This window comes from Hirundo rustica, chromosome 27 (genome assembly GCF_015227805.2).
Source record: "Hirundo rustica isolate bHirRus1 chromosome 27, bHirRus1.pri.v3, whole genome shotgun sequence".
NCBI classification, from domain to species: domain Eukaryota; kingdom Metazoa; phylum Chordata; class Aves; order Passeriformes; family Hirundinidae; genus Hirundo; species Hirundo rustica.
The window spans coordinates 2,316,193-2,342,097 of record NC_053476.1 but is presented as its reverse complement, the minus strand read 5'-3'; the positions used below and the strand labels follow the sequence as shown (position 1 = coordinate 2,342,097).

The 25,905-nt window shown below is 48.7% G+C and overlaps 2 protein-coding genes across 2 annotated transcripts; both read left to right on the top strand.

The window, feature by feature from the left end:
* The first annotated feature begins 5,269 nt into the window (after positions 1–5,269).
* Positions 5,270–11,023, top strand: LOC120763626 (ubiquitin carboxyl-terminal hydrolase 42-like). Its single transcript, XM_040087067.1, has 10 exons — positions 5,270–5,456; positions 5,873–5,983; positions 6,059–6,161; positions 6,309–6,376; positions 6,521–6,591; positions 7,132–7,214; positions 7,453–7,564; positions 7,888–8,028; positions 8,239–8,339; positions 10,813–11,023. Exons 1-10 carry the CDS (start codon positions 5,270–5,272, stop codon positions 11,021–11,023), a joined length of 1,188 nt encoding a protein of 395 aa, XP_039943001.1.
* A 7,078-nt stretch (positions 11,024–18,101) lies between these two features.
* LOC120763625 (olfactory receptor 10C1-like) lies at positions 18,102–25,860 on the top strand. The gene is made up of 4 exons (XM_040087066.1): positions 18,102–19,007; positions 21,582–21,650; positions 22,877–22,953; positions 25,791–25,860. The coding sequence occupies exons 1-4, from the start codon at positions 18,102–18,104 to the stop codon at positions 25,858–25,860; spliced, it is 1,122 nt and encodes a 373-aa protein (XP_039943000.1).
* Positions 25,861–25,905: the final 45 nt, after the last annotated feature.

Below are 25,905 nucleotides of genomic sequence, written 5' to 3'. Positions count from 1 at the left end.
AGTGATGGACTGTCACTCAGGGTGTCCTAGGTTACAATGTGAGATGTGCCCAAAGTCTGTATTCTATCACTGTCTACTTGAGCTGTTGAAACTAGATTGGGCAGTGTTTCCCTTGCCCCCTCCCTCCAGACTATCTTCTGTTAATGGGCCATCGGTGCCCTGCTTCATGACTGATAAATAACTGCTGCATGACTGATAAATAACTCCCTCCGGGAGCTATCTCTGTTGAATGGGCAATCAAGGACCCATTGCAAGACTGATAAAATGATATCAGCCCATTGTGAGATGCTCTGCCCACGGGGAGGAGCCAAGCATTCCCACCTGGATATAATCTGGCTTTTGGGACAGCACAGGCAGCCTTACCCACTGGATTTCCAGAGGACAAGAGCTACCAGACCTTTCTGCGGGAGCACTGCCTCAACAAGACCACTTCATCTGGACTGCTACCACCATGGTTTCAGGTTGTATTCTGTCAGTGATCTTTTGTACTGTTGCATGTGTTTTATTTTATTTTATTTTGCCTTTTTTTTTTTTTTTTTTTATCTCCGATTAAATTGTTCTTTCTGACTTGGAGTCTCTCGCTGGTTTTGCCTTCAAGCCAGCACACACCCCATGGAGCTTGGCAATACCCAACCAGGCATTGTCACTCAGAGGGAGATTTGCTGTTTCCCCATAGGCCACGGAGGATTTTAACATGACATGAACCTCAGTTTGTCTCCCCAAGCTCGTGTCCATCCTGTTCCATGGCCTGTGGCTCTGAGAAATGCTCTCCTGTGTACCCTGCTTCAATCCCTCTGAGGTCAATGGTTGACGTGCCAGCAGCTCCCGAAGGGCAGCACATGAGGAAGGTGCCACCCCTGCAGGTGAAAAGAAGGTTCCCTTTGCCATGGCATCCCAGGAGGTCATCAAGCACATCATCCATGGAGTCTGAAAAAAGGAAAAACTAAAGGTGTTGAGGCAGCTGCATTCACCAGTGTGGGCAGACCAGAAAGAACTGCCTGCACCTGAGCCAGTTTGTGGATAAGAGCCAGGTTAAGGGAACCCCAGGCTGGGTTCCCTTAGCCAGAAATGAGATCTCTCTACCCAGGCTTGCCATTCCATCCAAGTGCTTCCTGGCCACAAGCATCACTTCATCTGTGAGCTCTCACCCTGCAGAATCCCTGGGTAACCTGAAAACACTGCTGCAGCACCAGGGGCTGCAAGAGGCCTCCAAAGCCAGCAGCTAGGTGAGGGGAAGGACTGAAGTAAAATGCATGTTTTTCCCTGGATTTGTGAAAGACAAGAAATATAGGACCCCAAAAAGCAAACCCACTTGATGGGAGAGGCAGGTGGGCCTCTCTGGTTCAGGAATTACAGAAGCACTCCACTGCAGCTTGCAGACAAGGATCCCGATCGCAGCATCCCCCTCCCTCTGCTCTACAGATTCACACAGGCCCAAAGCCCCAGTGGTCACTGAAAACATCCAACTGTCCACACTTGGCACACTGCTCCTGGGTTCTGCAGCCTGTGGAGATAGACAAATCCCCTGTCTAGAAAACAAGGCAGGCCTGAGCTGAGCTTTCCCAAAGCACACTAAAGGCAGAGCTGGGTTTCTCCGTGCTGTTTGGGAAGTGGCGCGTGAGCCACAAGGGAATCAGAGAGATTCTCAACTCCAGAGGCACTGCTGAGCACAGCCTCTCCTGACCACAGCTGGGCTCCAGCCCCTGGGGTGCCCTGTGCCTCCAAAGAGAGGAGCCAGAGCCTCTGACCAGGCCTGCCACAGCCCCGTGTCACACTGACCACTGCAGTGTCCAGCCAGTCCCTTCACAGGCTGCTCCAACCTCCACCTCATGGAATTGATCACACCCACAGCTCGCTCTGACCCGCAGGGAGAGGAGATTTCCTCATTTGCTGCTGGGGCCAGTGGCACCTCCCTGCAGCAGATTTTGTGACCTGCTGGGTGCCCCCGTGCTGCTCTCCCAGTCCCTCTGACCAGAAGAGTCTTCAAAAGAGCCCTGAGGTCAGGGACGTTTATGGATATGAAAATACAAGATTTCAGAAGCAGCTTTTGGTGATTTTGTAAAAGTGAAGAAACAGCTTGTACTGAGAACACACAGAAGATTGGCTATTGAGCTTAACTGTTGGGTAGCTCCTAGGTAGCAGTCATACAGGTAAGATGGATAATGTTGAAACCCAGGAAAGCGGGACCTGGGTATTTGTCAAAAATTAATGAAGCAGAACTTTGTGGCTTAAATACAGCAAAATTAAGTTCCTAACCTTTGGCAAGAGCAAAGTGACCTGAAAAACAGCCAAATCTCCACTGTGCCTTCCCAGAAGCAAAGATCAACCTGAGGAAGATGTCGGCCTTCCTCCCAAGACCCCAACTCACAACCACCAGGAGGCGTGACAGCAAATTAGAATATGAAACGAGAGAGGGCGGGGAATGGGCGGGTGGGGAGGTGTGGGTTTGTGAGATTGATGTATATTTAAATGTGGAGCTTGGCTTGCGCAGGTACGCACAGTTTGGAGGAAATATTGCCCCGCGTGTCCCACCTGGAAATAAAATATACCTTATAATTTTTTAATTGTAAAGTCCTTATCCTACTCTACAGCCCCAATTCCCCAGAGCAGCCCGGCGGTCCTACGGCAGTCCGGCTGGGGAAGGTCAAACCCACAGCAAGGAATGGCTTTGCCCGGGATGAGAGCTCCACGCAGAGCCCCAGGGCAGCTCCAGGAGCCCGTGGGCTGGGGAGGGAAGAGGACAGGGAGAGAAAGAAAACTCCCAGCGCTTTCGGCCTGGAGCAGCCGGGGGAACTTCAAGGCCTCCCAAGCCTGCCTGCAGAGCTCTGCGCACCTCTTGCCTCCCTCCAAGTGACCGAAATCCCCCAAACTCGCCCCAAAACACCTCCAGGTCCGCCGCCATCACTGCGCACGCCGCCCGCGGGAAAGGCCCCCTCAGCATGGCGGCGGGGCTGCCCGCGCAGCGCCTGGTTGGAACGGCGCACACCGCCGTGGGAGTGATGCCTTTTGGGACTACCTGAAGACAGAGGCCAGACAAAATTAAGGGAATGAAAAGCAGATATATTTATTGAAAGGCCTTCAGGTACATTTTGGGCTGATGAAGCCCCCCAGGGGTGTACGGAAAAATGGACCATGGGTCATGTGTTTTCACAATTTTATAAGTTTGGTCCATTTGCATATTGGGGATTAATCTTCCAATTACAGCTTCAGGTAATGAAGTCATTTACCACAAGTTTGCTCCCCTTCCACTGACTTTTGCTTCCATCACTCAGGGCCTGAGGCAGAGAGGTGTCCTTGATCTCCAGGCCTGGAGAGGAATTGTTGTGTCTGACCAAGACGGGAAAGCAGCAGCTCACACTGTGTGTGGAGTTTAGAGTTCTACACTAAAGAACTGCAGGATTACAAATACATGAAAAACAACAGAAAAGCTCAAATCCTAAGGCGTCAGGGGTGAATAGCAACCAGCTGCCTCCTTGGAGCACGAGGAACACCAGCTGCCTGCTGCACAGCCCAAAACCGCGTGGCTCAAGTGCAGCAGGAACAAAACTGCCTCCAGCCACCCTGAGTGGGAATCTGGCCAAAGCTGTGTCTGATCAACCCTAGCCAAACCAAAGCTGGAGGAAGGAGTAAACGTGAAGCTGCTGAAAAGCTGCCCAGGAGAGGCAGCAGCTGCATGTGGGCCTGGCAGCCAAGGCTCACCCAGCACCAGTGGGTGAACCGGTGCCAGTCCGGGGTCAGCCTGTGGGTGTACCCTGAGGGCAGATCAAATTCACTGGGACTGACCCTTGGGTGAGCCTCAGAGGCACGGGAGTGTGCCAGAGGACAGGAACAGAAATCGCCGGCAGCCTGTGTGCCAGACTGCGAGCAGGCTTGTGCCAGCTCTGGGCAGGGCTGCGCTCACTAGGCTCTGTGCTTTGGGGAAGGTGTGGCAGCTCTGCCAGCCACTGAACCCCCCTTCACCAGCAGCACTGGGGGAGTCCCAGTGAGTTCCACCTGTGCCAGGAGCCCTGTGGGTTCCTGCGCCCAGCAAGCCTGTGGTTCTGTGAACTCAGGGGAACACATGCCTGTGTGGCCCTGTGTCACAGAGGGGCAGAGATGTGGCACCTCTCCTGTGATTGTGACCTCACCTGCCCAATGCTGGTATCCTGAAAGCAGGGTAACAGAAGAGCAGGCCGTCAGGATAGCTCAGCTTGTTTGCTACTCACGGCCTGCCTTTTAAAGAAATTTAGTGTTTACTATAGAGACGCAGCAGTTTACTGCCCTCTTCAGCTTTCATCCTCTCCAAGGTAATGATGATTTGACTTTCGGGACAGATCACAGAGGAAGGAGATATGGGATAAGAGTCCAGGCTGGTTCATACCTTGCTAGCTGAAGGCTGGGCTGTTACACCATTGTAGGCTACCCAGATACAGCCTAGGCTAGAGTTCTTATTTGCTGATTCTCTTTTCTTTTCTACTAGGATAGGTAAAGTAGGGGGTGAATGTAGTCTGAGGGGCTGGGCTCAGCCCAGAGTGGCAAAAAGCCCACCTTGGCTGCTGCAGGGGGGAGTGAGACCGAAAAAGGAGAGCAGCAAAGGCAGGAGTTACATTAGTGGCTGAAAGCTGATCACTCCTGCAGAGAAAGGGGAAAGCCAGAGGCTCTGCTCTTGATGCTCTGACAGCAGCAGGGCCTCTTCAGAGATGGGAACCTGCACTGGAGCACTTCAGAAGGACCTCTGAACCTCCTGTGCCCTGGGGCTCTGTCACTAATCACAGAGGTGTGAGCCTGCAGTGCAGCAGCTGGTACAAGCACCACTGAAACTCTGGATGGCAAAGGATGTTCTAGAAGTTGTATTTATTGGGAGTTTTTATACTTTTGGTGAGCTACAGTAATTTCTTTGCAATCATGTTATAGGACTGACACTGATCTCTTTCTGGGGCATGTTCTGATGTCCTTGGTCATCCAGAGCTTTGCCCTGTATTCCTGAGAGAGGCAACGGCCACAACAATGAACGATTTCTGTGAGTAACAGCTTCACGGGAAGGTTTGGACTTTGTGAATCCCACAGACAACTGACACGACTGGTGGTCAGATCCCAGATCCCAGAACGAAGGGGACTTTTCCCAACCAGTAAATTTCAGTGGCAGTGCTAGGCTTCCCCTGATACTGAATTGAATGTTCGAGCTGGTTGTCCTGGCTGCTTGAGTAGAAAAGCTCCACGTTTAAATATGCTTTTGTTCCTCGTCTCATTTCTCTTCAAATGGAATTTCTCTGCAGTCATTGCCGAGGGAATGGCTCCTCCAAAAAGCATCCTCTTTCCACCTGAGAAGATTTGCATGGTCTGGCAGCAGAGACAGAGTGCAGGAGCAGGGCTCTTCAATGCGGGCAACACGTGCTTCCTCAACGCTGTCCTGCAGTGCCTGACCTACACGCCGCCACTGGCCAACTACCTGCTGTCCCGAGAGCACAGCCAGGCCTGTGAGTGCTTTTGGAACATCTCCTGAGAATCTGTTAATCAAATACCAAAGATTCCCAGAACCTGGAATCTGATTTAGGAGAACAGCAGCCCTTTGTCAGCCCCATGAGTTGATGTCCTCTCAACACTCAAGCCTAGAAGCCACTTGTCCTACCCAGCTCTCTTAACCTTCATGAAGACACCTCCTTCTAGCCCCAAGTCTTTATTCCTGCACGTTAAACCCTCTTGGCTTATTGCACAGAAAACTGTTGGTTTACCATCCCTCTTAAGAACATTTCCTGGACGCTAAAATGCCCTGGAATCATTGGGGCATTGGGAAGGGTGGAGTCTTGCACAGGAGGGGGAGTTGAAGAGGGGGAGTATCCCACTGCTGTGGCTATTTTGCCAAGCTAAGCACCTTCCCTGTGTCCTTCTTCAGGTCACCAGAAGGGTTTCTGCATGATGTGCGTCATGGAAGCGCACGTTAACAGGGTCTTGCATTCCCCTGCCAGTGCCATCCGGCCTTCAGGTGTCCTCAAAGTTTTCAGACGTAAGTCATGCCAGGTGCTTGGACAGGTTTTCTTCCCTTCTGGTAGGAGAGAACTTCAAACATATTCTTCCTTAGGCATTGGAGAACATTTTCAGCGTGGCAGGGAGGAAGATGCCCATGACTTCCTGTGCTGTACTGTTGATGCCATGCAGAGAGCTTGTCTGGGTGCAAGCAGCGAGTAAGCACGAGCAAATCACTCCCACAGAGTCCTGAGCCCTTTGGACTGCTTGATGCGCTCCCATCAAGGGAAACCTAAACCCTGGGCTTTCAGGCCCAGCAAAACTCTTTGAGGAGATAATGCTGTGTCTTTACCACTTGTTTCCAGCTTGGACCTCTCTTCTCAATACACCACCATTGTCCATCAGATATTTGGGGGCTCTCTGAGATCCAGAGGTACATTTCCACAACTATTACTCTCTTTGATGTGGTGTGCCTGTGCCTGACAGTTGGTCCTGGCACTGGTGGGACAGGTACAATGTGTAAATGGGCAACGCCAGTCAGCTTCCCACTGCTCAGCAGTTGCATTTTTCCTTCCAGTCACCTGCTTCAGCTGCAATGCCATTTCTGACTCCTACGAGGTCTTCCTGGATATCCCTCTGGATATCAGAGTAAGAGGCTTTGCATTTGTGCTTCAAGACATCCCAAGGCCCCTGTAGCTTTCCAGAGTCAACATATTTCCCTTAAAGATGTAGTCTGTGAACACAAGGGATCTTGGTGGGTGGGAAGGGGAATGGATGGTGTCCTCCCTGCAGAGGCCGTGGCACTGGTCTCTCTGTAGGTGCTGTTTTTAAGCTGGACAAGCAGCATTATCCTCTCTGCACCCTCGATACATTCACATCCTCCTTCCCTTTGCCCTCCCACAACACCTGGCTGGCTCGCAGGCTGATGGTGCATTGTTTGCACCACTGCTGCCCCTGCCCAGTGTCATTAGTTGGGCTGAGTGGTGGTACAAGGAGGGAGCTCTCGATGGCTCCAGGAGCCACTGGGACACTGGGAAATGTTCAGCATCACACTCTCTGCCTCCTTCTGGACAGGTTCATGGTGGGTCTCTTCAGCATCAACTACAGGGGGTTTCTTGTCAGCTCCTGGGAAACATTTGGGTGAGGGCATTTCCTGCAGCTCAGCGATCTCATTTCTCACTCCTTCAGGCTGCCTCTTCCGTCACTGCAGCTCTGGAGGACTTTGTGACACCCGAGCACCTGGATGGTGAAAACTCCTTTAAATGTAGCAAGTAAGATGATTACTAACCACATCTGAACACGGGATCCTGTGTGAGGGGGCTGCATCTCATTGAGCACCAGCCATGTTCTCGTGGAGGTTTACTGCACACAGATGAGATGCAGCTTTTTTAAAATACGGCCGTGAAGAACCTTAGAACAGCAAAAGCTGTGTGAGACAGGAGATGTTGCCTGGCCACCTTGGGGAGGATTGGATGCATTTCAGCACTGGGCTCTGTGCTTGGTTTCAAGGTGTAAGAAGAATGTAGCTGCCTCCAAGAGGTTCACAGTCCATCGTGTGCCCAAGATTCTCACGTTGTGCCTGAAAAGGTTTGACTGTTTCACCGGCGGGAAGATCAGCAAGGTGTGTACACATCTGGTGTGCAGCTCTCTCTTCCTGGAGCAGATTTCCTAGAGCTTGACACAAGCCACCCGTGTTGGGTTAGTCTTGTTCCCTTCTGGGGAGAGAAGAATTCCCTTGGGAAGAGAGGCACGCGCTCTGCTCCGAGAGAGCTGCTTTGGCCAAGAACAGTTTCCTGCCACCCAAAACGCTGCACATTGCCTTATGGAAAACCAGCTGTTCCTGAGCCCCAAGGATGTATTTACACACCTGTGGCCCCTGGATATGGCAGGCGATTTTTTGCCACAGGTCAGGGGCACTTCTGAGCCCTCCTGGTGTCTCTGTAGGTTGTGGAGTACCCCGAGTACCTGGATCTTCGTCCATACATGTCCCAGGCAGATGGAGAACCCCGCTGTTACTCCTTGTATGCTGTCCTGGTGCACAGTGGGGTCAGCTGCCTTGGAGGACACTATTTCTGCTATACGAAGGTGAACAGCTACTTCCTTCTTTCCCAGTGGGGAAAATGTGTTCTGAGGAGGATAAACTTTCCTGTCGGTGTTACTGACAGCCAAGGTTTTGGGGCAGAGGGTTTCTTTAGGGGCTGGACTGCATTTGTTTTGATATACTCTTCATTTGATAGTTTTCTGCCTGTGTTTTTGGAGAGAAACCATGCGAAGATCCTTGCCTTTCTTTCACAGGCCGGTAATGGGCTGTGGTACCTGATGAACGATGAGTCTGTGGAGCCTAGTTGCATTGACACAGCTCTCAAGCAGCAAGCCTACCTGCTCTTCTATGCCAGGTAACAACCAGGATTCCAATGTGTTCGGAAGATGTTCCTTTTTCCCTGTTTATTGTTTAGCTACTCTTCATACTCCTGAGTGTTTTCTCACCAAATGCAATCAGTAGCTGCTCCATTCAGTGCTGTCAAACCTGTACCACCCCATGTCTGTCCTTCAGGCTGCTGCCCTGATGTAACTTGTGTGCTCTCTGATGCTGGACTTATGTAGAGAAGAGCGAGAGAACTTAAAGGGGCCTGCCAGGAAAGATGGGGAGGGACTCTTTATCAGGGAGGGTTGGACAGGATGAAGGGAATTAATTTTCAGCTGACCCAGGGAGGGTTTACATTAGATATTAGGAAGAAATGCTTCAGTGTAAGGGTGGAGAGACAATGGGACAGGCTGTCCAAAGAAGCTGTGGGTGTCCCATCCCTGGAAGTGCTCAAGGCCAGGTTGGACAGGGCTCGGAGAAGCCTGGTCTATTGTAAGGTGTCCCTGCCCATGTCAGGGGGGTGGAACAAAATGAGCTTTAAGGTCCCTTCCAACCCAAGCAAGTCTGTGGATTTATGAAACAGAGGCTGTAGAAGGTATAAAGATGAGGTCTTGCTGCAACAGGAGCAGACTGGGTGGGAAGATTCCAGCTGAACTTCCCAGTAGTGGACTTGGTAGAGTCTTCTCTCTGTCATAGAAACCTCTCCGAGAAAATGAGCCAACCCTGGAGGAGGCTGCAACATCAGCCCTAAGCTGAGCTCACCCTTTGTTCCTGCAGATGCTCTGATCTGCAGATTGGAGAAAGGGCTTCTTCCTTGCTGGCACCAGCATCCTTCCTCAGCCACTGCGCAGCCAGCAGGCAAGCAGGCGGCTTCTATTGGCCCCCAGGGTTTGCCTGGCAGGAAGAAGGTAACTCTGGGAAGGAGGGCCAGGGCACCAGAGGAGCAGTGGATTTCTTTGGAGGATCTCAGCCCTTCTCCTTTTCCCCCTCCCACCCTGCAGCATTCTTCCTCGTCACTTTGCTGCTTCCTCTCAAAGTGTCCCACCTGGACCCATCCCGTTTGTGCGCCTTTGGCCCTTTGGCCTTGGCAGCCCCCCAGGAGAGCCTTTGGGAGGCTCTGAAATGTCCCCTCCCAGAACATCTGGGGGCTCCCCACTGACTCTGGTCCTTTCAGGAGGGAAGGGCAGGAACTCTCCACAGCTCTCTTTCCAGGACATGTTGCTGGCTGTGGAAGACCCTGGCAGGGAGGAGGCCTGGAGCAGATCTCTGCTGTGGGATGGCCCCAGCTGCTCTGTGGACACAGCAGACAGTGACCACTCTGCAGGGAGGAGAACGGAACCTCCGAGCTGTGGCCACGCTCCTTGGGATGGTGCAGCTCCAGGGCCTTCCAGCCTGCAATGGGCTGGCAAGCAAACCCTGCTGAGGCACAGAGGGATGAGCACATCCGTGCTGGGTGCCTACGAGCTCCGCTGCTGCTCTGCGCAGCGCACACACCACCGGCCCTCGCCAAGGAAGAGGAGGACGCAGACTAAAAATTCACCCTCGCTAAAGAAGAGAAGCAGGCAGACCAGAAATTATCGACATTGTGATTAACCCCCTGTAAATAGTGCAGTCCCAGGGCCCTCCAACACCAGCTTGAAGCAGGCTCCCGTGCTCAGGGCTGCTCGGGAGCAATCCCGGCCGAGGCTGAGGGAGCAGGGATCCCCACAGCTGGGCTGTGCTCTCCGCAGCCTCTCTGCGCAGTGCACGGCCCAGCACTGTGCAGTGAGGAAGAGGAGGGTTTCCATGCCTCAGAGATGCGTGCCAGACAAGCACTTGGGGCGCTCTGGGACTGCTGAGTTAGATTATGGCCCTGATTGATGCAGAGTGCAAGATTAGCACTGCAATTTTTAGCAAAGATTTCTTTGTTTTCTACAGGCCTTCTCAAACATGAGGCAACAATTGATTTGGATGATGATGCTAATGGCTGGACTAAAAGCCTTTCATTAGAATTCTTTCTTCCACGGTGTTGATAGTGTTTGAAAATAATATAGCACAGTATTTGGCAGCAATATTGAAGGAATTATGTTAAAGCTAGGAGAATAAGTCTTAAGTACAGCCTGATGCTACCCACTCTTGCCAATGGCCCTGAAGAACTATCTTGTTCCCAGTGAAACCTTGCTGGCTGTTGGGAGCAAATCCCCAAAACAACTTCCTCCAAAAGTTATAAATTTAATGTGTTAGACAAATCAACGTTAACGTTCTAATTACCTGTTGTTCGTGATTCTATTGTTAAAATCCCCCTTTTTGTCGGGTATCCCCTCTGCTGCTTCCTGGGAAATGGCACCCGGAACAATGAGGAGGAGAGCTTGTATGCAAATGAGAAGACACTTTGCACAGCTCAGCAAAGGAAACCGCTAAAACGGTGAGCCACCACGGAACCGAAGGATTTAAATATCACCCATGGGTGAGGAACAAATGTAGTTATCTCCCTAGACCTTTTTAACCTCTCCCCTTATACACAGAGCTGCTGGCTGGCAAGAGGACCCCAGACTTCAGATCAAGGACAGGCCTGGTGGTGCTCCCGCGAGGACCGAAGCCCCTGCTCTGCCTGCGTACCAGCGGACAAAGCTGCACACCTCCTCCTCCGTGTCACTCCTGGGAGCAGCAGCGGCGTGGGTGCGGCCCATCGGGCCCCCACCCGAAGCTAACCCTAATAAAGGCATTAAAAAGTAGCAGATCCCCCGGCCCTGTTTATTTCACTGGGTGTCCTTGTGTCCGTATTTTCTTAGCCTACTGATACTGCTTCCAGTTCTGTAGTGGAGTTTCTCACGCTTGGAACATAAACAAAGTAGTTGTTTTGGCATTTCTCTCTGATGAGGGGCAACTGATGGACTTCTAGCCTGGCCAGTGGGGTGGAGAGGTGGTAATCTCATTCTGCAATCCCTGCTCATTGTCCAGAATCTATATATACTGCACAATGTATACATTTTAGCAAACCAAGAAATTCATGTTCAGTGGCTATAAATTGCATAATGCTCTTCATGAATTAGTGTTCTGTCTACTATTGGTTATCGACGCTTTGCTTCTCATGCTAACTAGTCCACATTTTCAGTCTTTTTATTGTCTTTTTGCCAGGTAGAGAGAGGTGCGTCATGGAAGTGCATGTTAACAGGGTCTTGCATTCCCCTGTCAGTGCCATCCGGCCTTCAGGTGTCCTCAGGGTTTTCAGATGTAAGTCATGCCAGGTGCTTGGACAGGTTTTCTTCCCTTCTGGTAGAAGAGAACTACAAATGGATGGTGTCCTCCTGCAGAGGCCGTGGCACTGGTCCCTCTGCAGGTGCTGTTTTTAAGCTGCACAAGCAGCATTATCCTCTCTGCACCCTTGATACATCCTCATCCTCCTTCCCTTTGCCCTCCCACAACACCTGGCTGGCTCGCAGGCTGATGGTGCATTGTTTGCACCACTGCTGCCCCTGCCAAGTGTCATTAGTTGGGCTGAGTGGTGGTACAAGGAGGGAGCTCTCGATGGCTTCAGGAGCCACTGGGACACTGGGAAATGTGCAGCATCACACGCTCTGCCTCCTCCTGGACAGGGCTTCTTCCTTGCTGGCACCAGCATCCTTCCTCAGCCACTGCGCAGCCAGCAGTAAGCAGGCGGCTTCTATTGGCCCCCAGGGTTTGCCTGGCAGGAAGAAGGTAACCCTGGCAAGGAGGGCCAGGGCACCAGAGGAGCAGTGGATTTCTTTGGAGGATCTCAGCCTTTCTCCTTTTCCCCCTCCCACCCTGCAGCATTCTTCCTCGTCACTTTGCTGCTTCCTCTCAAAGTGTCCCACCTGGACCCCTCCCGTTTGTGCGCCTTTGTCCCTTTGGCCTTGGCAGCCCCCCAGGAGAGCCTTTGGGAGGCTCTGAAATGTCCCCTCCCAGAACATCTGGGGGCTCCCCACTGACTCTGGTCCTTTCAGGAGGGCAGGGCAGGAACTCTCCACAGCTCTCTTTCCAGGACATGTTGCTGGCTGTGGAAGACCCTGGCAGGGAGGAGGCCTGGAGCAGATCTCCGCTGTGGGATGGCCCCAGCTGCTCTGTGGACACAGCAGACAGTGAGCGCTCCACAGGGAGGAGAACGGAACCTCCGAGCTGTGGCCACGCTCCTTGGCATGGTGCGGCTCCAGGGCCTTCCAGCAGGATCTTGCAGCGGGCTGGTGACCCCAGGGCTGCTGGGGTGCAAACCCTCCTGAGGCACAGCAGAGTGATGGACAATTCCATGCTGAGTGGCTGTGAGCTGCACAGCCGCTTAGTGCAGTGCACTGGCCACCAGCCCTCGCCTAAGAAGAGGAGGAGGCAGACTACAAATTCTCCACACTGTGACCATGCCCCTGTCAATAGTACAGTCCTGGGGCCTTCCAGCACCAGCTTGAAGCAGGCTCTAGATCTCAGGGATGCTCGAGGGCAAACCCAACGGAGGGGGAGAGAGGCCAGACGATGCCCACGGAGGGGCTGTGACCTCGCAGCTGCTCTGCGCAGCGCACAGGCCACCAGCCCTCTCTGGGCAAGAGGGACACGGGGAGAACAAGTCCTCTACGTTGTGACAAAGCCCCAGTGGATACTGCAGCTTCAGAGCCCTCCAACACCAGCTTGAAGCAGGCTCCCATGCTCAGGGCTGCTCGGGAGCAATCCCAGCCGAGGCTGAGGGAGCAGGGATCCCCACAGCTGGGCTATGATCTCTGCAGCCTCTCTGTGCAGTGCACGGCCCAGCACTGCGCAGTGAGGAGGAGGAGGTTTTCCATGTCCGAGGGATGCGTGCCAGACAAGCACTTGGGGCACTCTGGGAGTGCTGCAGTCAGATTATCACCCTAGCTGAAGAAGGATGGAAGATTAGCACAGCGTTTTTTAGCAAAGATTTCTTTTTTTCTATGTGCCTTCTCAAACACGAGGGAACAATTTAATTAAGGGGATGATGATGTTAATGGCTGGACTAAAAGGCTTTAATTAGAATTCTTTATTCTACAGTGTAGATAGTTATAGATAGTAGTATAGCATAGTACTTGCAAGCAGTATTGAAGCAATTATATTAAAGATATAAGACATAAAGAATCTGCTAATCAAATACCAAAGATTCCCACAACCTGGAATCTGATTTAGGAGAACAGCAGCCCTTTCTCAGCCCCATGAGTTGATGCCAGAATATCTTAAGAACATTTAGAACATTAAGAACATTTCCGGCACACTAAAATGCCCTGGAATCATTGGGGCATTGGGAAGAGTGGAGTCTTGCACTGGAGAGGGAGTTGAAGAGGAGGAATATCCCACTGCTGTGGGGCCAAGCTAAGCACCTTCCCTGTGTCCTTCTTCAGGTCACCAGAAGGGTTTCTGCATGATGTGCGTCAGGGAAGCGCACGTTAACACAGGGTCTTGCATTCCCCTGCCAGTGCCATCCGGCCTTCAGGTGTCCTCAGGCTTTTCAGACGTAAGTCATGCCAGGTGCTTGGACAGGTTTTCTTCCCTTCTGGTAGGAGAGAACTTCAAACATATTCTTCCTTAGACATTGGAGAACATTTTCAGCGTGGCAGGGAGGAAGATGCCCATGACTTCCTGTGCTGTACTGTCGATGCCATGCAGAGAGCTTGTCTGGGTGCAAGCAGCGAGTAAGCACGAGCAAATCACTCCCACAGAGTTCTGAGCCCTTTGGACTGCTTGATGCGCTCCCATCAAGGGAAACCTAAACCCTGGGCTTTCAGGCCCAGGAAAACTCTTTGAGAAGATAATGCTGTGTCTTTATTACTTGTTTCCAGCTTGGATCTCTCTTCTCAATACACCACCATTGTCCATCAGATATTTGGTGGCTCTCTGATATCCCGAGGTACATTTCCACAACTATTACTCTCTTTGACATGGTGTGCCTGTGCCTGACAGTTGGTCCTGGCACTGGTGGGACAGGTACAATGTGAAAATGGGCAACGCCAGTCAGCTTCCCACTGCTCAGCAGTTGCATTTTTCCTTCCAGTCACCTGCTTCAGGTGCAAAGCCATTTCTGACTCCGACGAGGCATTCCTGGATGTCCCTCTGGATATCAAAGTAAGAGGCTTTGCATTTGTGCTTCAAGACATCCCAAGGCCCCTGCAGCTTTCCAGAGTCAACATATTTCCCTTAAAAATGTAGACTGTGAACACAAGGGATCTTGGTGGGCGGAAAGGGGAATGGATGGTGTCCTCCTGCAGAGGCCGTGGCACTGGTCTCTCTGCAGGTGCTGTTTTTAAGCTGCACAAGCAGCATTATCCTCTCTGCACCCTCGATACATCCTCATCCTCCTTCCCTTTGCCCTCCCACAACACCTGGCTGGCTCGCAGGCTGATGGTGCATTGTTTGCACCACTGCTGCCCCTGCCCAGTGTCATTAGTTGGGCTGAGTGGTGGTACAGGGAGGGAGCTCTCGATGGCTCCAGGAGCCACTGGGACACAGGGAAATGTTCAGCATCATATGCTCTGCCTCTTTCTGGACAGGGCTTCTTCCTTGCTGGCACCAGCATCCTTCCTCAGCCACTGGGCAGCCAGCAGTAAGCAGGCAGCTTCTACTGGCCCCCAGGGTTTGCCTGGCAGGAAGAAGGTAACTCTGGCAAGGAGGGCCAGGGCACCAGAGGAGCAGTGGATTTCTTTGGAGGATCTCAGCCTTTCTCCTTTTCCCCCTCCCACCCTGCAGCATTCTTCCTCGTCACTTTGCTGCTTCCTCTCAAAGTGCCCCACCTGGACCCCTCCCATTTGTGCGCCTTTGGCCCTTTGGCCTTGGCAGCCCCCCAGGAGAGCCTTTGGGAGGCTCTGAAATGTCCCCTCCCAGAGCTTCTGGGGGCTTCCCACTGACTCTGGTCCTTTCAGGAGGGAAGGGCAGGAACTCTCCACAGCTCTCTTTCCAGGACATGTTGCTGGCTGTGGAAGACCCTGGCAGGGAGGAGGCCTGGAGCAGATCTCCGCTGTGGGATGGCCCCAGCTGCTCTGTGGACACAGCAGACAGTGACCGCTCCGCAGGGAGGAGAACGGAACCTCCGAGCTGTGGCCACGCTCCTTGGGATGGTGCAGCTCCAGGGCCTTCCAGCTTGCAATGGGCTGGCAAGCAAACCCTGCTGAGGCACAGAGGGATGAGCACATCCGTGCTGGGTGCCTACAACCTCCGCAGCTGCTCTGCGCAGCGCACACACCACCGGCCCTCGCCAAGGAAGAGGAGGACGCAGACTAAAAATTCTCCCTCACTAAAGAAGAGAAGCAGGCAGACTGGAAATTCTCCACATTGTGATTAACCCCTTGTAAATAGTGCAGTCCCAGGGCCCTCCAACACCAGCTTGAAGCAGGCTCCCGTGCCCAGGGCTGCTCGGGAGCAATCCCGGCCGAGACTGCGGGAGCGGGGATCCCCGCAGCTGGGCTGTGCTCTCCGCAGCCTATGGCAGTGTCCCCTCGTGCCTCAGAGGCGTGCAGGCTAGCTCAGATCTGCACTGCCACAGCGAGGATCGGTCGGGGTTACAGGCAGGGCGAGTAACCTCCTCCCGGTGGGTTCTGGGTTCCCCACACCAGTGAGGGGACATGATGGAGTTGTGACTGTGGCGACGGTAAAAGAGTCGTCTCTCTTTAGGCAGGGTAGAAGGTAGTTTATTAAGGGGAGTCTGGCAAGGAGCTCTGCCTCAGACCACGGCTGCCCAGAGAGAGCAGAGATCAAAGCCTGACAGTCACTGATAAACGGGGGAGGGCTGACAACGGGTCAGCCAGCCAGGGAACACAGGGTGGGAACAGGGGTGTCAACCTTTGAACCATTAACAAATCACAGGAGGGGAGGAGGGGATTCCCCGGGCACCAGCCTATCACTCGATGCCTCTCCTGGATCTTTCCAGAATCCAGGGAAGGGTCTCGAAGTGACAGACAGGTCGACCACGAGGAGAGGGGAGGGGGGATTGACAGGGAGAGGTGCAGGGGAGGAATGATTGACATAAAACGTCTGGTTGTATAACTAACTGAAAAGGGGGAAAACTATTACAGAACACAGGGGTATACAGTGGACTGAACCATTACAAAAATAACTTATAAATCTTACAAAAATAACTTAATAACTTAATAAAACAACTCTCGCACCACTACAGCAGCCTCTCTGTGCAGTGCACGGCCCAGCACTGCGCAGTGAGGAAGAGGAGGGTTTCCATGCCTCAGAGATGTGTGCCAGACATGCACTTGGACTTGCTTGTCTGGCACTTGTCCCCAGTGCTCTGGGACTGCTGAGTTAGATTATGGCCCTGATTGATGCAGACTGCGAGATTAGCACTGCAATTTTTAGCAAAGATTTCTTTGTTTTCTACAGGCCTTCTCAAACATGAGGCAACAATTGATTTGGATGATGATGCTAATGGCTGGACTAAAAGCCTTTAATTAGAATTCTTTCTTCCACAGTGTAGATAGTGTTTGAAACTAATATAGCACAGTATTTGGCAGCAGTATTGAAGCAATTATATTAAATCTAGTAGAATAAGATTTTCCTCTGTGGATAATAAGAAGTTCTCTCTTTATTATGCTTCTGTTTAATTAAATGAAGATACTTCACTTTCCAGCTGTCACTTACAGAAGACACCTAGAGCACCTTAGGTGGTTCTTCCCTACAAAATCACTTTCTGCTGTTCACAGGATATCACTGTGATGCTGTAGTGACTCTACGGTCAGTGACTAAGGATAAAAGTGGGCAAAGACAGTCCTACAGCCAGGGGAAAAGGATCAGACAGAATGAGAAACCTTAACACTGGAAGTGTGCGTATCAGCCAGTAATTCAACTTTTAATCAATCTCTTTGGCATTGAAAGGGGCATTGTGGTGAGAGAGACTATGTGGGGTTGCTGATGAATCTGAATAAGAAATCACATATTAAACCAAACATCTAAATAAAGAAAAGATCATTTAATAGGATACAATAAAAAGGTTGGTAATGGATGAATGTTTTGTCCCTTTCCCCAAACTAGTGTGGTCTGCATCTTTGCTTCACCTTCAAATTTTGTTGAGAAAGCATTAAGTATGCTAAGCCTGTGTGGCAAATCTGTCATTGATTTGACTGCATTATGAAGTAATAGTAATAATTACTGCAAAGTAAAATCAGGTTTGTATGTCTGTAGGATATCTGGGTTCATACAGAAATGCTTTCCAAGTTTTGTAAAACTAGAGGTGGCTGTGCGTCAGCTCATACATATGCATCATATTTGCCCATATGCTCCAATCAGCACTAGCCAGTCTCAGTGGACTTTATAAACACAGATATATATAGTGCAGAGAGCTGTGGAAAAGCCTCTCTTCTGCTTCACTGCAGAGTGCTCAAAGACCTCATCATTTAGGGGGTTTTCCCTTCCTCTTCTTCCACCACACTCCACAACAGGTAACAGAGAGATTACCTTTGTTATATTCAGTTGTTGCTGCTGATGATTTTGGGACTTGAACTGGTTAGTCCATAAAGAGATATCTGCCATAATTTTTTTTTTTCTTTTTTTACAGGGTAAAAATGCTAGCTGAGCATTTGAAGACAGTACTGAATATGCAAACTGTGAAGGCAATGCTATGAAAGAGGAATCAGTCAAAAATAGAGGCAAAAATAAATGCATAAGACTGCCTTATTTGCATTAGAAACTTTTATAATCTGTTCAGAAGATCTTTTCAAAATCTGTTTAATTCCTAAATTCTAGTCATCCTTTTGTCTGTTCAAGCAGGCAGTTGTCTTTTGATTGCAGATTTGCCTGGCTGTTTGCAGCTTCATCAGCTGCTGAGCACTAAAACAAAGAGAATTCTACAAGGCACCAAAGAAGGATGATCCTTGGGAACCTCAGTGGATTGAGTGAATTCAGACTCCTGGGTTTTTCTGAAATCCCTCATTTGCACCCTTTGCTCTTTGTAGTTCTATTATCTCTTTATATCCTCACCTTGATGGCTAACACAGTGATAGTTTTCATAATAAACAGTGACAATAACCTTCATACCCCCATGTACTCCTTCCTCACGCAGCTGTCCTGTTTGGATATCTGCTATTTGTCAGTCATTATCCCAACTATTCTCGAGAACCTGATGGTGGGAACAGTAAGTATTTCCAGGACAAGATGTGCAATGCAAATGTTTTTCTTCCTTTTCTTTGGAGTTGCTGAATGCTTTCTCTTGGCTGCCATGTCCCTTGATCGTTATTTTGCAATTTGCTACCCCTTGCATTACACAGTTATCATGAGCAGCAGGGTCTGCAGAAGCTTGGTGGCTGGAAGTTACATTTGTGGAACTGCTGTGGGCTTAGTGCACACCCTCACAACATTCAGCTCCCCCTTGTGTGGCTCTGCCATCGACCACTTCTTCTGTGAGATTCAGCCTTTCCTGGAACTGCTTTGTGGCAACACTTTCCCAAGAGAAACCCAAGTCATTATGGTGGCTGTCTTTGCTATTCTGAGCCCTTTCTTATTGGTGCTTTATTCGTATATTCGTATAATTTCCACAATTCTGCACATGGCATCAGCTGAGAGCCAGCAGAAAGCGTTTTCCACTTGCTCCTCACACCTCTTGGTTGTGACTGTTTTTTATGGCACTGGAGGCTCCATGTACCTGCGGCCAAAATACAGCTACTGTGCATCTGTGGATAAATTCCTCTCACTTTCTTATTCTGTGGTGACTCCTTTATTGAATCCCATCATTTATAGTCTGAGGAATAAGGAGGTGAAAGGAGCCCTGAAGAAAAAATGGAGAAAAACTAATTTAATGTGAAAATGAAATAGAACATTTGCATTGTTTCAGGTGTTTGTAGTGGTATTTTTCACTCTAAATTCTTGTTCAGTAAAATTAATTTCCAGATACTTTTCAGCTTTTGGGGAGGAAAGAGGGATAAGAGTGGAAATTTTCAGCTGTAAGAGGGAGTGTTAGAAGCTATGTTAACACTTTGGAAGGAAACTTCTTCCACATACTTAAGAAATTCTTAAATAAATATTTTTTTTCTTTTTTCTTTTCTTTGCTATTTTTCAGAAACTTTTAAATTGTGTTTTACATACTTCTGAATTTTGAACAAAAGAGTAATATTCAGGAGCCTGATTTTACTGAAAGAACTGAGAAGAATAAGTTTTCATCCATCTGCATTTATTTCCTGAAAATGTTTAGTCAGTTTCTTTGGGGAAAGGAGAGGACATAATTCAGGTTATAATGTAGAAGCCAGGAAATTAATGAGTAATGATTATTAGTTCTGAGATTGTTATTGGGGAAAGAGGAAAAAAAAAAAAAAAAAAAAAAAAGAAGGAGGTATGCAAAATTGCATTCTTGCTCCACTGCCTCAAAGATATTTCTTTTTAGATTCATTGTTTTAAACATGTTAGACCGAATCTAGGCATTTGAAGAACCTAACCACTGTAATGCTCTGTAACACTAACACTCTGTAACTGTTAATAAAAATCTTTATATTAAATCCGCAAAACTTAAATTATATTGGAAAGTTAAGAACATTAATTACTCCTTAAATTAATCCTTTATTCCTGTAAATAATTGTAACTATAAATATCATAAAAGAACGGTGTTCTTAATTTGATGTCATATGAACTTTTGTCTTGAGAGTTTGTAATTCCACAGAAAAATTATAAGGTATAACTCTTTGCAGAAGCTTGACATGTTTGTTTTTAATCACACCTTATTTTGTACCAAAACCCCTTTATTGAAACAGAAAAATGTAGAATCTTTTTCAGCAGGAATTCAAAAAGAAAATGAACCACCAATAAGAGATTTAATTAATCACACTTCCAAGTCTCATCTCTGATATAAAACATAAAAGCATATTTGAGACATACTTTTTATCACTGTTGATGTAATTAGAAAATAATGTCCCTTCAATATGACTTGAAGGATTTATACTGAGGGGATGTTTAATTCTTTTCTTATAATGGAGGGCAGGATTGATGTTTTAATTATATCTTTTTTATATTTCTAATTATATCTTCTTTATACTTTAAATATATATTTTTTTATTATATATCTTATCTAGTTTCACTGTACCAAAGATAAGGAGCAGTGATTCAGTGGTAGTTGTTAAAGGCTGGACAAACAGAGATTTTAGGAAAAAAGTAGAAATTCTGGTGTTCAGGAACAATTTATTTCACCTTGGACTTACCACATGTACTCTGTGAATGTTTCGACATCTGTCAAGTGATTTTCAGCATGGATTCCTAATAATTAGGAATGACCCTTCTGACACACAACTGGGAGCCACCACTGCTGTGAGAGGCACTCATTATTTTGGAATGGCGTTTGTAAGGCAGGCACAGCACTCCTGGACCTGTAAAATTATGCTAAACATTTAATTTAGTCATTAGATTAACCAAATGTCCACATTTGAAGTTGTCGCTATGGCCTGCAGATGCCAGCTCCACTTTTCAGCAGATTTGGTCACCAGATCACATTTGGATTAGTTTTGACTGTGGTGGGAATTCAGACACCTGCAAATCGATATCTGGGTCTGGAGTCAGATTACATTCCAAATGATTGATATTTATGTGCCCAAACTGTCACGGGATAAAGATAAACCACACATGAAAAGCTCGGGATCTCCTTTTCCAGCCTTGACTCGATAGCCTAAGGCAGACTTCTGTTAATATCTCAAATGCCCTGGGAAAGTCTTCCTGATGTTCAGGTGGAATTTCCTGCCTGGTGCCTTTCTGCCTGGTGCCTTTCACCCTTTTGCTGAGCAGAGCTTGGTCTGACCACTGCCACAGGGTGGGTGGGAGCTTCAGACAATCCCTGCCTCAGCCTCAGATTTTGGAAACAGTTTATTTTTAAGGAATCACTCAGGCCTGCGATATTTAATGATAGCAAATCAGGTCTGTTTATAAAAATGAATTATTTATTAAACAGACAAGAGATAGCAGATGAAAGATCTTCATCAGATTTACTTACTACACACTATAAACCTAAGGAACTACCAGTAGATTACAGCATAACATAAAACAGTGCACTGCATCAAGGCAGCTATACTAAAGCTAGCAAAAGATATAGAATTCATTAGGAATCAGATGTAACTTAGCACTGAAATGATGCTAATGCACATGTTCCTTCACTTAACCTCATGGGAGCAACCACAAAGCAGTGCCCCTACTCATGGGAGAAACCCCACACATTACCGTGGACTGTATAGCAGATTTCTGCTTTGTGAAAGATTGGTGTAGCTTTTATAAAGTTTGTAACGTGATATGCCTGTCTTTCAGAAACCCTGCTTGTCTTCTGGATCTCACTCCAAAACAGGGAGACGTTTTTTGGGCAGTTGGGAGATGCCAGATCAGTATTAACCCCATGGGACCCAACCAGCTCTGCACAGGAGAGCTTGTCCTCTTTGAGTTATCTGACCGTGTAACAAACAACATGGAAGCTCTTGGAGGGGGGAAATGCCCTGCTGCACAACATCCCTGCAGATACTTTAACATGGTGATAAGATCCCCTCTCAGTCTTCTCGGGGCTGACCAGGCCCAGCTTATAGGTTTTTTATTGCCTTTTCTTCTGTTAGGGCTGGGATTAAATGCTCAAGAGATGGATTTCGTGTTTGGACTCAGATTTAATTCTTATCTACAGCACTGTATCACAAGCTGTTAGCTCTAGCTAACATAGTAGAAAATGGCTATATCTCTGTCTCTCTACAAGGTCTTTTAAGAATGAATTGTCCAATTATGAAAGGACACCTACATTATTTTCACTTTTAACCCAATAACCAAACACCCGTGGTCGGCAATGTGGACTTTTCTACCCAATTGCAAGAATACCACCCAGACCCATGAAGTAGAAAAAGCAAAAGAGGGACTTAGCCTACACCCTAAATCCTCCATCTGGCTTTATACATACTACTATATTCTAAAACCTTAAAATCAAAGTTTTCCACCATGTGACATTACACACTTCTATTCAAACTACACACCCACAATCCCAGTGCTATCACTCAATTTTGGAAGCCTGTTCCACGGCCTCAGGTCAAATGTAGTGTTTTCTTGGGGGTCAGTGCCTGTCAGCACAGGAAGCCTGAAATCCTCAGTGCCCAGGGTTCCAACACCAGCTACCTCAGCCTGTCCTCACAAGAGGGACCCTCATCGCCTTTGAAGCCCTCCACTGGACAATGGCATCATTTGTGGTCATGTGTGTCATGTGTGCTGCTCCTGTGGAGAAGTTTCTTTGAAACTGCAGAGCTCTGGAGCAGGGCACCTGGCCTGGAGGAGAGGACCCTGAGGTCAGACCTCATTGTGGTCTTCACCATCCTCCTGAGGGGCAGCAGAGGGGCAGCTATGGATCTCTTCCCTCTCATGACCAGTGACAGGACTTGAGGAAATGGCTGGAGCTGAGTAAGGGGAGGTTTAGGTTGGATATCAAGAAGAAACTCTTTCACCCAGAGGGTGGTTGGGCACTGGAAGAGCATCTCCAGGGAGGTGGACTCAGCACCGACTCCATCTGAGCTCAAGAAGTGTCTGGACAATGCTCTCAAACACGTGTTGTGGCTCTCAGGGTGTCCTTTGCAGGGCCCAGAGCTGCAGTGGATGATCCTGACAGGTCCCTTCCAGCTCAGGATTTTCTGTGGTTCTGTGACCTTGCAGTCCCACCGTTCTGACAGCGCATTTGCCAACGTCCTCACAGAACTGACCTCCTCTGTCACCAGCCCTGGACATAACGGGTATGATGCCTCAGGTCTCACAGCAAAATCTGTTCTGAAACAAGACAATTATTCTTGTGTTAATGAGCAGATTATTTTGACCTTAAACTGGGATGGATCGGGGACAAACTGCAGCAGCCATTGATATTATAAGTATCTTGAGTTTACCTTTGTTTCTCCAGCTCTTCCCCTGTGCCCTTGCTCACATCCCTTGCTGCCTATTCCCTCTTCTCAATGAAGTTTCTTTCCAAGACACTGAGTGCAGACGTCCCAAGGCATTAGAGTTTCACCAAGTTTTAACTAGGCCTTTGTGTTTAGCTGAGTCCCTCCCAGGGGAGACACTGGGCTGTAGAGAACTGGGGAGAGGGCAAATCATCAGCTAGGAAAGTTCTGAATCTCAAGGAGTGAGGCTAATTGCAGAAGTCCTTGTTAGCTCCAGCTAATTGCTCTTAGCTTTTTACCAAACACAAATATTTCCTTCTCTGAAGGAACGGCAGGATGACACAAGACAAATCTAGATGAGACTGGGAATACTGCTCTCCTTTGATGCTACACCCTTGTAACATCAGAGTTGGAGAGAGTTAGGACTTTTTAAGAACTTCAGAACAGCTCCAGGGGCTGTCAGGACATTGCATTGTGTTCACGAGGCCAGTGTGCACCTGCCTCGTAAGAGGCCTGGTTTACCTCTGCCCAGACATCAAGAAACCCCAGGAGCAAGGACCAAAGGGAAGCAAGAACCACTTCCCAGCAAGAGACAGAGATCATAGGTATTATTCCTGGCTGATGTAAGTTCCTTTACGCAAAGCTCTTGCTCCAAAGTTCAAAAACACATGCTCTAGTATAAAACAAAAATATCTCTAACAGAACAAGCAGGGCAGGATGTCCTCCTGTATTTTGTAGTGTAAAACATCAATGAGTGTCGTGGAAACACGGACCAAACCTCCTCTTTCTCACCATTACCAGTACACAAAGAAGCAGATGAAAATATTTCCTCTCCTAGCAATATACCGATTCCCCTTTCCTCACCAGAATCTCCATGCAATCATAAGGGTTTTTATTGCTGAGCTGTGCTTGCACAGAGCCAAGGCCTTTTCTGCTCCTCATAGTGCCCTGCTGGTGAGGGAGGTGGAAGGAAAGAGCTGGGATGAAGGGATATTCCACACCACAGGACATCATCATCATGTGCAGTATATGAAGTGGGGGAGGAAGGAGGAAGGGGAATGGTTGGACTGCTGGCATTTGCCTTCCCAAGTAATTGTTCTATCCACTGGCCTTGGACATATTCCTCATCCTTTTCTTTCTCTACTGCCCACATTAACTCTGCTCTGGCCTTTATAATTATTTTATCCCTTCTCTGGCTCATTTCAGCACATCTGAGATTACCTATGGATGTGGCCTTTCCAGACCTGTCAAAGCAGCTTCTTCTCTAGTGAACACATTTGCCTCTGGTGTTGTTCCCGACCTTTGGCACTAGGTCACTGTTCCAGATTTCTCAATGTGTTGTTCTGTTGCTCTGGCTTTGTCTATGCACTTTAAGACATGCCTGTGTTCTGCTCCAGCTACGTTTGCCTCACCATTGACAACTGTTATTTCATCAAGCATCATGGTTTTTCATTGATACCCTCAGCCTTCAAAGTCACCTCCACCATCTGCCCTTGTGCTGTACATTTCTACTGCCCTTTCCACCACAAGTCATGCCAATGTTTGCTGCCCACACCTCCATCTGAATCCATCACAGCTCCATGGTGGACTGAAACACCCCTTCCACGCCTTGTTCCCTCCTTTTCCTCCTAAGACCTCAGAAAGTTACACTGGATTAAAATTTACCAGAATCAAGGTTCTGTTCAGCAAATGGAACTGTGGAAGTCAGTGTCATCTGTGCTCTACTCTGTTGATAACCACGCAGCCCAAACCCTTTGCAGTTCTTCACAGGCAATTTTCAGTGTGCATCTCCAGTGTGTTCCTTCTGATGTTTTGCTGTGTGGAGAAAACTGCTACCAAAATCTCTAGGTCCAGATCAGGAAAATGGCCTTGAACATGCTCACATGTCAGAGGCTACCAGGGACACAAAAGAGGTCCTACTTGCCTGAATTAACTGTCTGGGGCAGGTGGATGCAGGAGTGCACAGCAGGAAGAAGTGTATTTAGGGGAGAGTGTCAGTGTCTGTCCTACAGAACACAGTCTGCTCCAGCTTTGTGAGTTAATCACATCTGAAAGTTCTTCCATATTTGCCTGGGAAGACAGTAGCAAAGGATTTTTGATGGATGTGACTGTAGGAGGCTGTAAGATTCTTCAAGACATATTTACTAAAGCACTGGAAGATGTAAATCCGGCCAAGGACATCAGGGGTAACAAAAAAAGCTTCTATAGTGTTGCATTCTGTTATGATGGTCTATCCCAGTTTCCTCTATGTTCTGTCTGTTAATGGTTTACCCAAGTTCTGTGCACTCCCTTTTGTTTACTATATGCTCACTCCCCACCTTTTGTTCCAGGACCTTCCCTGTCAGTCACCTAAACCCTGCCTACCCTCCTTGCCCATCACTGTAAACCCTTCCCTTTTCCCTAGAATGTTCTATGTACATCAAACCTCCCTCGACACCCTATTGGACTAAACAATGCAATCCCTCCTACCCTGCAATCCTGTTGGTTCCCCAATCACTGTTCTCCTCCCAAAACTCCTCCCCAGTTATACTTGATTGATTATCTGTTTGTATCCACCCCTCACCGCCTCCCACCCCCAGTTTATAATCCTGAGCACTTCCTGTCTTCAGGGCTCTTCCTCTCTGGATCCCCTCAGCAATGAACCTTGTATATCCTAGAAGAGTCTTCCTTTCAATCCTTTGTCCTTGTCCTTGCAGAAACGCCTGGGTCACAGGAGTCTCACCAGGTCCAGGGTCCTCTAAGGACCTGAGGATCCTAAGGCACTGATGCAGAGGTTCTGCTCCCCACTCCTTGTAGACACCCCCGGAGCAA

What these genes read in the sequence shown, in the direction of transcription:
- LOC120763625 (XM_040087066.1), top strand. Translation starts at nt 18,102, where the DNA reads ATGATCCTTGGGAACCTCAGTGGATTGAGTGAATTCAGACTCCTGGGT. An exon ending in TGAAAGGAGCCCTGAAGAAA is followed by an intron (nt 19,008 to 21,581) that starts AAATGGAGAAAA and finishes AGATGCCAGATC; the next exon opens with AGTATTAACCCCATGGGACC. An exon ending in TCTTTGAGTTATCTGACCGT is followed by an intron (nt 21,651 to 22,876) that starts GTAACAAACAAC and finishes GTGACCTTGCAG; the next exon opens with TCCCACCGTTCTGACAGCGC.
- LOC120763626 (XM_040087067.1), top strand. Translation starts at nt 5,270, where the DNA reads ATGGCTCCTCCAAAAAGCATCCTCTTTCCACCTGAGAAGATTTGCATG. An exon ending in CCGAGAGCACAGCCAGGCCT is followed by an intron (nt 5,457 to 5,872) that starts GTGAGTGCTTTT and finishes GTCCTTCTTCAG; the next exon opens with GTCACCAGAAGGGTTTCTGC. An exon ending in ACTATTTCTGCTATACGAAG is followed by an intron (nt 8,029 to 8,238) that starts GTGAACAGCTAC and finishes TTTCTTTCACAG; the next exon opens with GCCGGTAATGGGCTGTGGTA.